We start from the raw sequence: 15259 nt of genomic DNA on the forward strand, positions 1-15259 counted from the left end.
TAAAGGGGGTGGGGAAAGTTAATAATTACATCATTAAAAACAAATTAATTAAAGGGAAGGGGGGGATAAAACACCAGGAATGGGGATCGCTTCTTAAAAGCGGTTCGTGTAATATACTGCTATGCTGTTGGAAAGGAAATATTTAGACGCTATGGTATGCGTCTTGGAATAAGAACGTTTTTAGTTTAGTCTTGAATTTGTGGAGTGAATGTTCGAGGCGGAGTTGAGGTGGCATGGCGTTCCATAAAGTTGGAGCTACAACGGAAAAGTTAGTTTTTCTAGAGTAGTAGAATTCTTCCATGGAAGGTATGGTCAGTAAGTTCTGATCAGGGTCCGGGGAGGGCAAAAGGGGATGATGAGTTTATCAAGAAAAGATGGGAGACACGAAAGTTTGATTTTAAAGACCAGCATTAAAGTTTTATAGGTGACGCGGTGGGTGATGGGTAGCCAGTGAGCTTCTCGCAGAAGAGGAGTAAAACGATCATATTTCCCAACCTTATAGATAAGTTTGACTGTCGTATTTTGAATGAGCTGCAGACGATGTAATTCTTGTTGAGTAATTCCATTGTGTAGGGAGTTGCAGTAATCTAAATGAGAAATGACCAGTGAGTGATAGCATCAGTTTCACGAATTGAGGTTAAAGAACAAATGAGCCGAAGTTTGTGGAAACAGATTTGTACGACAGAGCTTATCTGGTCATGGAAGGTTAAACCCAGTGAAAAGACACATTAGGTTTGAATGTGGCACAAGTCAGACTAGGGGCTTCCATAGAAATGAAGTCTCCAGATATGGCCCAATGGGAGAAACCATTTCCGCCACTGTGGCATACAACATTCAAACTGCCCGCCCTCTTTTCTTCCGAGAACACGCACTCTCTCGCCCTTCAAAATGATTTTTCATGCAGTTTTTCCGATGGGGCAAGGGGGCAGTTTTCACACTTCTCTGCTGGCAAATCATTTGCTCTTTCCTTCCACTGAAACCAAAACAACATCCCACCATTGTAACACAGAATGCAATCCAAATAACTGAGCCACGAATGGGGCTGGCCCAAGGCTTTCTGATGCCCTAGGCCAGGGGTCGGCAACATTTTTAAAGCAAAGGGCCATTTTATCCTAAACGTTTGACCCCCCCCCCCCCCAGGTTTACTAAGAGCCCCAATAAGTAGAGAAAGGGGGGTTGAGATATTCCAGGTCTCTCTCTGTTCTTTTCCCTCTTTCTCCCCTCCAACCCCTCGCAGGTTACTGCATCTCTCATCCTTCCCTCCCCCCAGCCCACAGCCAAGACTCTCACCCCTCTCCAGGCCCATACCCTTTGATCTCCCTCCCAACTCACAAGTCCTCCCCCCCCCCAAGGGGATCGTCGGTGTAGGATCATGGCCCTCTCATGGCAGCTGTACAATGCCCCTGCCCCCTTCCACTCTGCCATTTATAGGTAGGGCCCCCCCACTCCTCCCGGGCCAGCAGAGGTACCTGGTGGTCCAGCGTGGGTCTTTGTGGCAGGAACACGGCCCTCTCGCTCCTGCCTCCTTGCGGCTGCCTTCTAAAATGGCTGCCACAACCTTTCGTGGATGTTCGTGGAATTTCCTGAAGTACTGCAAGCTGTCGCAAGAGGTCATGGCAGCCATTTTAGAAGGCAGCTGAAGAGGCAAGAGCGAGAGGACCATGCTTCTGCCACACAGACCCCCCACTGGATCACCAGGTACTTCGATAGCTCTGGGGGGCCATGGGAGACATGCAGGAGCTGCATGTGGCTCACGAGCTGTAGGTTGCCAAGCCCTGCCCTAGGAGACGCCTTATGCATCTGGGCCAGTCAGAGCCTCAGGCCCCTAAATCAAGGTAAGGGGGAGAGGGTGCCGGGAGTCGGAGGCAGGGGGAGAGAATAGGCATCTCGCCCGCTGCTGGGGGTGATCACTTGGTGGCAGGAGAGAGTGGGTATCTCTCCTGCTGCTGGGAGGGGTCGCTTGGCAGCGGGAGAGAGTGGGCATCTCTCACGCTGCTTGTGGGGGGGGAGTTGCTTAGCGGCGGGAGAGAGTGGACATCTGTCCCACTGCATGGTAACAGGAGAGAATGGGCATCTCCTGCTGGAGGGGGGGTCACTTGACAACAGGAGAGAGTGGGCATCTCTTCCGCTGTTGTGTTTTTGTTTTTTTCTTTTTGTGTTTATTCTGCGCATCGCTATGACCAGCGCTAGGCACTTGCAAATTTAGCGAGTCTTCGCTACTCTCCGCCAACCTCGTTTTTTGAGAGAATGACTCGGACTAGCAGCCCGTTGGGTTTTAACACGGTGTTTTGAGAATCTAGACCTCGGTGGTGCTTCGAGGCCGTGTGAGACTCGGCGCAAGCCAGTGTCCGCATCTGGACTTCATCAACACTGTCTGATGCACCCAAGAAGCCACAGGGGACAGAGTCGGGTTTCTCGTCCCCACCCACACCATTAAAAAAAAAGGCTCTGTTCTGAATTGGAAACTTTCTCAAAACAAACATCTGCCCTGTTTTGAAATTCCAGGGCTGCTGTATAGGCGGAAGCTGTACCAACTGATCAAAGACGGTGCTGTGTCAAACGCCAGATTTCTTGATCTAATTTAGATCTGTGGTAGAGATTGCTCCAAGGTGCACTCAGGGCTGTGGCTCAGTCGCAATCAGCCTGTGGTTTTCACGTAGTAGATGACGGCAGATAAAGACCCGAATGGTCTGCCCAACCTGATTCAATCTAAAAGTGTGTTGGCATTTTTTTCTTCTTCTCTATTTCTGGGCAAGAAAGCTCACTCCAGTCCATCTACACCCTCCCAGCCACTGAAGCCCCCCCCCCACCAAACTGCCATATACAGACACAGACCGGGCAAGTCTGGTTGCATATTTATGGTGGGGACCGCTTTAATGTTCAATAATTTTTATTGAGTTTTAAAAATAAAATATACATAACAAAAATCTTACAAAGAATATCATCTGAGCTCAGTTAATATATAAATTATTTAAAAAAATCAACAATCAATTATCACAATACAGACACCATAAAGTACCTCCCCCCCCCCCCTTAAAACGAATGTACAAAGCAATAGGTTAAGAAATGAAATGACTTTTGCTCTCATTGATGGTCCCGAGATCCTGTGCTTTTCTTTTCACCAGCGGAGCCCCCAGATTTTTCTTTGACTTTTTTTTGGGGGGGGGGGTGTTAACTGTTTGATGCTCAAGATCAGCTGAGTTCGTTCATCTTGTGGTCAGGGAGCATCAGGATAAGTTTGAGGCTCGGAGGCAGGTCGAAACTGGGGAGGGGTCATTCCCCCCCCCCCCCCTGGCAGCTGCAAGCTCCGGCAGTGGGAGGCAAGGCTTGAGGTGGGGGCGGGGAGCTGCAGAGCCGGCCCCTTCCCAGCAGAGGCGCGAGGCAGTCCCAGTCCCAGGGAGCCCGGCTCGCGCGAGCTGCGGCGGGGAACAAAGGCAGCGCGCTCCGTTTACCGCGCTTCTCTTTGTCGCGCAGATCTTCCAATGGCGGCAGCTGGAAAACCTTTACTTCCGAGAGAAGAAGTTCTCGGTGGAGGTGCATGATCCCCGCAGGTAAGGCAGGGAGGGGGAGGGGCAGCAAAAAATGAACGATTTGCATTTGCTGTTGTTTCTTAAACTGTTTATATAGCCAGGCTGGGTCACTTAACCCCTGGCGTTGACAAAGTTAATATTGTAAAACAGCCAATGAAAAGGCTTTGCTTGACCATTGGTGTATCTGCCCTGATCAGCTCAGCAGGTGCCTAAAATTGTAAGTATCCCCCTGCCCTAGCACGGGGACACAAATGTAGCATGCCTTCCCCCAAAGCAACTGGAACAGCCCTAGAACTTAGGCTCAGTGCTTAAGTGATTAAAAGGTAAAAAACTTTACTTCCTGTTTTAATGGATTAAATCATGAATGTTAGATGGCCCTGGACTTGAAGTGACTTATCATTTCTATAGGGTTGCTAGATATAGGCAGCACTGTGCATGAAAACATTCAAGAGACCGTCCCTGCTCAGGAGAGCTTACAGTCAAATCAAGCAGACAAACAGGACAAGTAGGGAGTTAGGGAGTTAAAAGCAGCCCTGAAAAAGCGGGCTTGTAGCCTGGATTTCAATACTGCCGGGGACGGAGCTTCAGACACTGACTCGGGCAGTCTCGGAGGCTAGAGAAAATGTCAAGGAGAGCAGAGTCCGAAAGGGTTGTGGCATGCAAGGCAGGAGAAGGGGTGAACAGTCCCTGCTGCCCCTTAGCATTCCTTTCAACCCCCCCCCCTCTGGAACAGCTGCAGAGTTCCTCCCAGTGCCGTTTCCAAGAAGAGACAGAGTAGCAGGAAGAAGAAATGGGGAGACAGAGCCCGAGTGCCCGGATCGAGAGTCTCTATCTCCCTTCCGCCTATATGGTAACAGAGTAAAAAGACCTGTCTGCCCATTAAAAATACAGGATATTTCTGGGTCGTAGACTGTGAAGTCCAGCTGGTCTTGTCCTAGGTTCCAAATGCTGAAGCTGCCTTCCAAGTTCACTCCAGCCTATCCCACCATCCTGTTTGCAGGATATCTACCATTAAGTCTGACCAGTACCATCCTCATGTTCCAAGTTAATGGAGTTCCCACTGATGCCCACCTCTAGACATTGGCTGTTGGTGACCAGCTCACTGATGGCCCTCATCTTTGCAATTAACTGTCTAGAGAAGCTAAATCAAGCTTTGGGACTTGGAAAAGTTTCAGTAGAGACGTAATTACGAATCTTGTCGAGTAAAAATAATCAGCTCCGCTATATGTCCTCTGGAAGCTTAGGAGGCCCCAAAAGTCAGCCACGCCTACCCCTCCGATTCGTTAGACTATTTGTGCCCTCGTTATCCCTTTCCTGACATGCTGAATTCTTTCCCTGAACACTCCACATCTGGAATTGGGTGGGGCAAGAGGTCCCCGCTGGTTACCCAGTTGTTGCATTTCGATACGTTCAAAAACATATGGAGCTCTGAGTGGAGAATGGGAAACTGCAGCTCTTTCATTTGTGATGCTCCCGGTGGAATTCTGTGCGAAAATTTGGACAATTCTCCTATCCTTCCTGCCTTTTCTTCTCCCCAGTTCCCCCTCTTATTCCAACTGCAGCTCTGTCTCCACCCCTCTCTCACTTGCACCCTGAATCCCCTCCTTGGCCCCCTTAGTCTCTCTCTTCTCCTTCTCTCCACTGGCTAAGAATCTCTTCCTCGCTTCCCACCCTCTTTCTGGGCTTGGTCATACTCTCTTGCTCTCTCTACCATCTTCCTACCCCCAGGCCCAGCATCTATGTCCCTTCACCCCACCTGCCACCCCGAATCCCTTCCCCACACCCCATGGTCTGGTATCTACCTTCTCACCCCCCTTTCTGGCCTGAGTTTCCTTCTCAACCCCTTTCCCCTCTACTTATGGGTCCAGCATCCATGTCCCTTCCCCTCTTCTCTCCTTGCAGATCTAGCATCCATGCCCTCTTTTCTCCCCCTCCTCACTTGCAGTCCAGGATCCATGACCCCCTCCTCACTTGTCCAACATCCATGTCCTCTCCTCTCCCCCCTTTCTTGCAGTCCAACATCCATGTCCCTTCCCCTCTTCTCTCCTTGCAGATCTAGCATCCATGCCCTCTTTTCTCCCCCTCCTCACTTGCAGTCCAGGATCCATGACCCCCTCCTCACTTGTCCAACATCCATGTCCTCTCCTCTCCCCCCTTTCTTGCAGTCCAACATCCATGTCCCTTCCCCTCTTCTCTCCTTGCAGATCTAGCATCCATGCCCTCTTTTCTCCCCCTCCTCACTTGCAGTCCAGGATCCATGACCCCCTCCTCACTTGTCCAACATCCATGTCCTCTCCTCTCCCCCCTTTCTTGCAGTCCAACATCCATGTCCCTTCCTCTCCCCCCCCTCCCCACCACAGACCTAGCATCCATGTTCCATCCTTTCCCCACCCCCCAAAATGTAGTTTAGCATCCACATCCCTGTCCTCTCCTTCTCTCTCTGACTGACCGACCCCCCCCCCCCCACCTCCTGTGAGATCAGATACAGCTGTGGGCCTCCCAGAGCAACAGCAGTCAGCCAGCAGAGACGGCATTGTGAACAGGCTGCAGCCTTCCCTCTGCCGCATCATTCGCTGCTGCCACTGCTGCTTTCTTGGGAGGCCTACAGGTAAGTCTGATCTCATGATGGGGGGGGGTCATTTGGAGAGAGAGAGAGGCCAGACACAGGCAGGGGCGGAGGAGGGGATGGGGGCAAAACGGAAGAATTCTGTGTGGATGGGGAATTCTGCGCAGTTACGCAGCATTTCCGCTGGGATTAATGTTATTAAGCAGTTGTGTCAGAAAAAAAGGGAAAAAGACAGCTGCATTGGATGTACCTGACTTCCAACTATAAACAGGCTGATATGAAAGAAGGCAGAGTGTCCCTTTTATTATCTGTCTTTGGCCCCCTCTCCAGGGCCATGTTTCTCAATTTGTTATGGGAGAAGGGGAGTGACAGGAGGTCAAGTTCTTCCATCTCACCCTTCTTCACACCAAGATAGTCCTCTATAACCCCTCGCCTGCAACCCCAGTCGGGGGCACTTTCTGCTTTTCCTCCTCATCCACTCACTCTATTTTCTGCACTCTCTTCCTTTTCCCTGTCCTTCCATTGCTCTCTTTCTGTACTAATGTCTTCCACTGGGCACTGAGGAATCTTCTAGCCTTCCTCCAAGGACGACTCCTGCAGCCCTCTCTCCTTCCCAAGACCTGATGGGAGACAAGTATGACACTTCCTGTTTCTCCCTCGGGCCATCTGACCAGCCATGAAAATCCCCTTCACCTCAGGTGACAGGGCAAGTGAATTTCCAGGAGCCCTGACCATTACACATTCCAGCTCTCCTAGAAAAGGGTATCCGACTTCTCATATTTACACCCCAGCACGGGAAGGGGTCAAAGAATGGGGTAAAGAATGCTTATCTGCTTCATACAACTGAACAGTCTTCATTATAAGAGCATAAGAGATGCCCTACTGGGACAGACCGAAGGTCCATCAAGCCCAGTATTCTGTTTGCAACAGTGGCCAACCCAGATCCCAAGTACCAGACAGAAACCCAAAGAGTAGCAACATTCCAGAGCTGAGATTGTGATGTCATAATGCCTAAGAGCCAACCTCAGCAGTGATGTCACAATAGCTTGGTTGTCCTATACCTGGCTCACATAAGAGCTGCCATACTGGGACAGACCGTAAGTCCATCAAGCCCAGTATCCTTTTTCCAACAGTGACCATCCCAGTTCACAAGAGCCTGGCAGAAGCCCAAATAGTGGCAATATTTCAGAGCTGAGATTGTGATGTCATAATGCATCATTCCTTCAGTGCCTAAGAGCCAAACTCATCAGTGATGTCACAATGGCTTGATTGTCCTATACTTGACTCATATAAGAACATAAGAATTTCAATACTGGGACAGACTGAAGCTCTGTCAAGCCCAGTATCCTTTTTCCAACAGTGGCCAATCCAGGTCATAAGTACCTGGCAAGATCCCAAGGAGTAAAATATATTTTATTCTGCTTATCCTAGGAATAAGCAGTGTATTTCTCCGTGCCATCTCAACAATGGCCTATCGACTTCCCTTTTAGAATTTAGCCAACCCTTTTTTAAACCCCGCCAAGCTAACTGATTTCACCACATTCTCCGGCAACGAATTCCAGAGTTTAATTACACGTTGTGTGAAGAAATATTTTCTCCGGTTTGTTTTAAATCTACTACCTAGTAGCTTCATTGAATGTCCCCTAGTCCTAATATTTTTGGAAAGAGTGAACAAGTGATTCACATCTACTCTTTCCACTCCACTCCGTATTTTATAGACCTCTATCATATCACCCCTTAGCCATCTTCATTCTTTCATAACTGACAGGCTGAAACTTGCGGTAGTTCAAAAGAAATACATTACAAACTGAATCAACCACAGCAAATATGCACATTTCACCTTATACCCAGTCCATGAAGCTAGAGCTACCAATTCTCTATTCTTCACTTCACCGATTATCTTTATCTCTGATAACATTTTATATACCACTAATTAAGGCCTAAAAAGACATCTCGATGGTTTAATCCTACACTTCATCCTCTGGACCATTCCAAAACATCCCCGTTATGGAATGTGCAGTATATACAAATACTTCACACACTTTGGCTAGAGTTAAGGCAAAAAGCTTTCAGTGTGGTTTGTGGAGCAAATATATCATAGTAGACCTGCGTCCTGTTCCCAGACATAGCCAAGTACTTTAGGAAATCATCTTCAAGCCTGGGGTGGGGGGAGAATTAGATTCTATATTTCCACAGTTACACTGAGTGATTGGTCAGAGTAGTGGAAGTAGCCCTGGAGGAAGCTGCATCTGATTCTCTTGGCAACACATATGTATTCACTGCAGTTTGTGTCCCATATGTGCAAAGGAGATGGATAAGACTAGGCAAAAGGGCTCTCAGAGAGCAGATAGGAGAGGTGTGAGTAGCTATGCTTTTTTGGGATGGATAACAAGCAGAGTGTTGAATGCAGCTTCAGATCATTTGTCTCCAACTGTTAGGGGGGGGGGTGTTGTTTCCAGGATCTGTATTAAACAGGAAGATCTGTTTCTTGTTCAGTGAAATCATCTCTCTTTCCTCCGTTTGTATATTCATAGGAAATCCCTGTTCATTTTTATCTTTTTCTAGGGCATCCGTGACCAGGAGGACATTTGGGCACAGCGCTATTGCTGTACACACGTGGTATGCCTGTCCAGCCTTAATTAAGTCCATCTGGGCTATGGCCATTAGCCAACATCAGTTCTATCTGGACAGAAAGCAGAGTAAGGTAAGAATCTCGGGGGGAAGCCAGCCTCCTTGCTATGCAGTGAATGACCTTTTAACCTTGCCTAATCTCTGAAGATACACTTCTCCCTCCGTATTCGCTGTGATAGGGCATTAACAGACCCGCGAATACAGAAAAACCGCAAATAACTTTTTCATATGTTATTCGCTGTTTTCTATTAAAAACCATTGCATATATGGTGAAACCGCAAATAACACGGTGGGAGACCTGACCTGTTCCTGAAGGAGAGGCAGAACACGGTGAAGAAAGTGCCGGGAAGCGGCGATTTCTCTATGCAAGCTGATGTAATTTTGGGGAAGGAGCCAGCAAGCTAAAAACCGTGATTGCTGAAATCGTGAATATGGAGGGAGAAGGGTGGTTTTTGCACCTGCCTGGGTCTGAGGGTGAATACCTTTAAAGGACACTCCGTACCCTCCCGTACAGACTCCCTTGCCCTTTCTGGCCTATTAATATTGTAGTTCGATCTTCCTCCCCACCCTTTCTTTATCAGACTTATTCCTACTTTTTTTCATTTCTCTACCTCTATACCAGTGTATCGCAAACTGTGTGCCACGGCGAGATTCTGGGTGTGCCATGAGACTCTGCCGAGGAAGAGAGGTGCTGGTGCCGGCTGACTGCCTACAGGATGTGCGACAAGAGGCAGTTAGCCGGCACCCGTGCTTCTTCTCGCTGGTGCCTCTCCTGCTCCAGGACCCCCTCCCCCGGTGGTTCAGGGCCCCTTCTGGAGGGGCCTTTACACATGCACAGATGTCGACATGATGATGTCCGTGCATTTCTGAGTTCCCTCCAGCCGCAGCCGAAAGTTTACTCTGTTGCCAAGTAAAAAAAGTTTGCGGGTCGCTGCTCTATATAAAATTATAAAAATGTAAGCCGCTCAAGACGTTCATTCGATGCGTGGGATAGCAGATACTGACTAAAATTGGAAACTTGCTGATCGACTGGGTTCCAGGGGGAGGCATTTAGGTCCGGATTCTGTAATCAGCGCCGTTGTCCATGTCAATCGTGCGGCGGGCACAGAATCTTGCCTCTTGCAAAGATAGGCGCCAGAAACGTAGGGCAGGGTTTTCCTACTTAAATGATGTGAATCGTGGCTCCCTTAGGTGATTTAGGCCACCCAACACCACTTCTGGCGTTAGTCATGCCCACAGTGGCGTTAGGTGGCCTATAACGCCTATAGAGCTGATTCCGAAGCAATTAGGCGTTGAGGGCACCTTGAAACTCAGTTAAAAACATCATTTCAGCAGCACACTTCTCCAGGAGCCGGAGTAAAATGTTTCTTGCAGTGTGGACCCCTTATCTACACTGAGGAGTCAAATATTGAATAGATTGCAGAAGCCAGTGCGCCCAATATTACAGGGTGGAGGGTGAAGGGGACAATCCGTAAGTGGTTGGACATGGTGGCTGAGTCCTGGACTCTACACATTGGTATCGCCAATAGTCGTATCTTTTGCAATTGAAATGTTTGAGTCGGATTATATAGTTCTTGTATTGCTTTTCTTTTTTGTTTTGAATAAATTTTTATTGAGTTTCATTCACATCAGTGAGAAAACAGCCGTAAAATACAAAGAACAGTTATAACCACGGAAACCAGAAAAAAACTGTGCCTTATACAAGGAAATCCCAAACAAATGGAAGGGCCATACGCCTCCCCATGAGGGAGGAACTCTGTGAGCGTCGGGAGCAGCACGGGCCATTCAGCGCAGCTCCCCGCGCTAGAAACTGCTAGCGCAGTTTCATAGACGAGGGGGGGGGTCAATGTCACTGTAAATGTCCCCCACCAATGTAGAAACCATTATTTAAATATTTTCCCTACCTACCCCCCAACCTCCACCTGTGGTTCAAATGAGAGTATAGGCCCCCAGCCAGAAACACCTGGACTCAACCTTCCTGTATTGATTTTTTTGAATAATCAGATATCAATTCAATTCAGTTCATCGAGGGTAGTTATTACATCCTCACTAACATCCTCCTCAAAATCTTCAGAGCCCTCGTCAGGGGGAAAAATTGTTTCAACGGTGTTTGTTTGTATTTCTGACTGAGTTTGGTCCAGTTAGAGAATCCGAGCCTTAGTACTTTCTGCTTTTACTTTGGCCTTTCCGTTAGGAAATTTGTAAGAGCCGGCTAAAACCGCTTTGACGTCCGCGCGCTCTCAGGATTGGGTTTTTTACCTAAACCGCAAAATCTTTCCTGGGCCGCTCTTCGGAGAGGTTGGAACCTTTTATGGGGTCACGGGGGAAAGGCCTAATTATCTCAGCAAGCATCTGCTCGCCTAAATGGCTTAAAAGGCAGATGTGGCCAGAGAGCAGGCCTGTAAGAACATAAGAACATAAGAAATGCCTCCGATGGGTCAGACCTGAAGTCCATCTGCCCAGAAGCCCGCTCACGTGGTGGCCCAACAGGTCCAGGACCTGTGCAGTAATCCTCTATCTATACCCCTCTATCCCCTTTTCCAGCAGAAAATTGTCCAATCCTTTCTTGAACCCCAGTACCGTACTCTGCCCTATTAAGCTCTCTGGAAGTGCATTGGCTAAGGCTCTTAACATTTGCATCTCCTCTTCCCATTGGCTAAGGCTCTTTGCACCTGCATTGTGATGTCATAGAGCTTTATGGTTATAGAAACCTAGAAACATGATGGCAGATAAAGGCCAAATGGTCCATCCGCAGCATCCACTATCTCCTCCTCTCCCATAAGAACATAAGCAATGCCTCTGCTGGGTCAGACCTGAGGTCCATCGTGCCCAGCAGCCCGCTCACGCGGCGGCCCCAGGACCTGTGCAGTGATCTTCTATTTATACCCTTCTATCCCCCTTTTCCAGCAGGAAATTGTCCAATCCTTTCTTAAACCCCAATACCGTTCGCTGCCCTATAACATCCTCTGGAAGTGCATTCCAGGTGTAGTTGCTGCTTCTTTGCTGGGTGTGTTCAGTCTGGAGAAATCCTTGTGTTCTACGTTTATTTTGACGAGTTATAAGCCTAACTTATGAACCATGCTGAAACTTGGTGCTAAGCGCCCAGCAACCCTGCCCTGCCCCCACCTGTTCTGTATGCTTCTAAATTTAAGTGTTTAGTGAAACAGTCAGCCTTGGTAAACGTTCAGATAGGCCTCAAAGTTTAAGACCATAAATCCTTTGACTATTTGGCCCAAATTATTACCCAGTAGCATCTTTAAATTTTAGAAGTCACCAATGTTGGATTCAGAAGCTGCTATCTGCATTAACCCCACCTCTTTTACAAAACCGTAGCACGGATTTTAGCGCCAGCCATGATGGTAACAGCTCCGACGCCCATAGCAAGAATGTTAATTCCGTATAATCCCTCTCGCTCTTTAAGATCATCTTCCCAAAATGTATTAGTCATACCCTCTTTGAAAACAATAGGAACAAGAAGAGCAGATATGTTCTCTGTCATGGGCCCACAATGGTGGAATTCTCTTCCTCAATTTATTGCAATTGAAAGAGATTTACATTCTTTTAAAAAATCTTTGAAAACACACCTTTTTAAAGATGCTTTTAATTCTTAATTTTTTAATTTTTCTTAGCATTTTAATTTTTAATCCAACCCTTTCCCTTATGTTTTTTTCCCTTTTTGTTTTCCTAACTAAGACAAATGTAATCTTTTCCCTTTCTTTCCCTCTGCCTCAAGTTTGTCCTGTCCTAAACTAATGTTATTGAGTTTTAATATTGTATATCTATATTTTATGTTTTATATTGTACATCGCTTTGTAAACAGATTCAGCGATAAATCAAATGTTAATAAACCTTGAACCTTGAACCTATAAGCGTTGGAGCTGTTACCACTGCAGCCGGTGCTAAAAAAACGCGCTACGGTTTTGTAAAGGGGCGGGGGTAAATTTGAGGTGGTGGCATCATACTAGTCTGTTATCTAGCACCTACAGCAGAGTTTAAAACGCTCTTAATATAGAGCTCATCACACAGGTGGATTAAGAAAATGCTTTCACGCTCAGGCCCCCTAGGGCCTCGAAGTTTTCCCCAGTGCACGAAGGAATTTTTCAAGCTGTGGGTGTGCTCGTGATGCCTGACTCACCTCTTCATCAACACCCACGCTTCCGTGATCACTCAGGCCTTTGACAGGGCGAAAAAAGGCCCGTGGGTGTGGGCTTAAGAAGGACAGCTTTGTCAGCAGAATTCAACTGTTCCGTGGCTGAGTGACAGCACCAGAGGACAAAGAGAGCGTCGCATGAGTGCGGAAGACTGCGTTACGGTGATCTTGGGAGCATAAAGAGCCGAGTGATCCCCCCCCCCCCCCCGTTCAGTGCTTGGAGCACAAAACCACTGGAGTCCGATTCAGGCACACATTACACGAAAAGTCTGAGCTTGGTTTGATCTAATCAGCGAATCCCTCTGGATTTCTAAAGCACAGTTTTCAAAGCCATTCGTGTGGGTAAACGGTGCGGGGCTGCGAGGTTGAAAATTGTGCTCCCTCACTGCGGTCAAACCCCCCCCCCCCCTCCAAGGCACAAAACGATGCGCCTTCTTCTAGTTTCATTTGGAGACATCTTTTCTGGGCCGTTTTTAGATGGGGTGAGGAAAAGTGTACGCCTGGATTCAATGTTCACGTCTACGCTCGTCGTATTCTGTGAAAAACACACCTGCACCAAAACGGTTGCAAATTGCAAAGCCTTTTACGAAACTTGTAGCGCGGTTTTTAGTACCAGTCATGGCGGTGACAGCTCTGACGCTCATAGGAATTCTATAAGCGTTGGAAATGTTACCGCAATCGCTGGTGCTAAAATCCACCCTACAGTTATATCCTAACTAATATATTTAACCTTATGAAGAAAGACTAGTCAACAAAGATATTATATGGGAAACATCTTTAATGGACTAATGCTTGTGTCTAATTAATCCACAATAAAGGTAAACTCCACAGCTTGTTGATTGCTTTATATATAATTTTGCTCTTTACCTTGGGCAGGACACTTAACCCTTAGCTGCCTGAGGCTCGAACTTGGATTGTGAGCTCTCTGAGGCAGGGGGAAAATGCCCACTGTGCTTGAATTCAACCTTTCTTGAACTAGATAGAAACCTTCAAGATCATGAAGGGCATAGAAAAAATAGACAGGGACAGATTTTTCAAATTAAGGGGATCAATAAGTACAAGGGGGCACTCGGAGAAATTGAAAGGGGAGAGGTTTAGAACAAACGCCAGGAAGTTCTTTTTCACACAGAGGGTGGTGGATACATGGAACGCGCTACCAGAGGATGTGATAAACAGGAGCACGCTACAGGGGTTCAAAGAAGCTTTGGATAGGTACTTGGAAGACAAAGGGATTGAGGGGTACAGATAAGAGTAGAGGTAGATAATAGGGATGGGATTAGAGGTAAGTTACAAAATTAATCAGGGACCACTGTTCAGGCACTAGGCCTGATGGGCCGTCGCGGGAGCGAACCGCTGAGCAAGATGGACCTCTGGTCTGACTCAGCGGGGGCAACTTCTTATGTTCTTATAACTGGAAAAAAGGCGCGTACAGATAAAAAGTTCCTATAAACTGAATAAAAAATCTTCTGGGACACCCTGATGTACCTTACAAATTGGGTATGATTGGATCACCAAATTAAAAAAAAAACCAAATCCCACAAAGACACAGACACCCCCCCCCCTTCAATAAGCCTTATCTAAAAAAAGATGTGTGACAAATTATTTTCTCATAAAATATTAGACCTAAAGTATCTCATCCAGCCTAGAAGGCAGTGATTCATCTCTTCAGATGGAAAGTACTGCAAAGCAAAGCAAGTCGAGCCCTGGAGCCTGAGTGGAGTCCAGGATAGTCCATCATTTACACAGGAAGCCAGGCACAATGGGTCGAGGCTCTGGTATTCAAGGAAGGATGCCTGCACGGAGTGAAACGGCCAGATCTTTGTATCCAGATTGCAGGGTTAAGTATTCGAATGTGCTTCCGTTAACCACCACTGATAGTCTCACAAATAAGAGAAAGTGAGCTAACATCGCTTCAGACAGTATTAAGGAAATGTCATCCAGGGACAGCGGGGACTGAAAGGATGTTTCTTCTCTCCTACAAAGATTGTGGGAACCCTTTGCAAGGAAACTGACTCTTCAGTCTGCGTTCCAAATCCAGGGGATTAATCACTGCCAAAGCCGCAAAGTGAGAAGCATTTATCGTGAATCACAAATGTCCTGCCGGTGGTTTGTCATTTCTTCTTTTCTATAACTTAAGTTGTAGTTCCTTTTCGTTTTTGGATTCACTGTAAACCGCCTCGATAATAACACAAAGGGCGGTATATAGGCCTTTATTAAACACTAGTCTTTAACCCCATTACATTAACGGGTGCTAGAATAGATATGCCTGTCTGTCTTTCTTTCTGTCTCTCTCTCTCTCCTTGGCCGCTGTCTGTCTGTCTTTCTTTCTGTCTCTCTCTCTCTTTCCTTGGCCGCTGTCTGTCTGTCTTTCTTTCTTTCTGT

General features: G+C 47.3%; 1 protein-coding gene across 5 annotated transcripts in view; it reads left to right on the forward strand.

The window, feature by feature from the left end:
• FRMD4A (FERM domain containing 4A) overlaps nt 1–15259 on the forward strand; it is a 608938-nt gene that overhangs the window by 514988 nt on the left and 78691 nt on the right. For all 5 annotated transcript variants that reach the window (XM_033958473.1, XM_033958474.1, XM_033958475.1 and 2 more), the window contains exons 12-13: nt 3475–3551; nt 8662–8800. In XM_033958473.1, coding sequence (XP_033814364.1) covers nt 3475–3551; nt 8662–8800 — 216 coding nt within the window. The remainder of the gene's footprint in view (nt 1–3474; nt 3552–8661; nt 8801–15259) is intronic.

The sequence above is a fragment of the Geotrypetes seraphini genome, chromosome 9, assembly GCF_902459505.1.
Source record: "Geotrypetes seraphini chromosome 9, aGeoSer1.1, whole genome shotgun sequence".
In the NCBI taxonomy this organism is placed as follows: domain Eukaryota; kingdom Metazoa; phylum Chordata; class Amphibia; order Gymnophiona; family Dermophiidae; genus Geotrypetes; species Geotrypetes seraphini.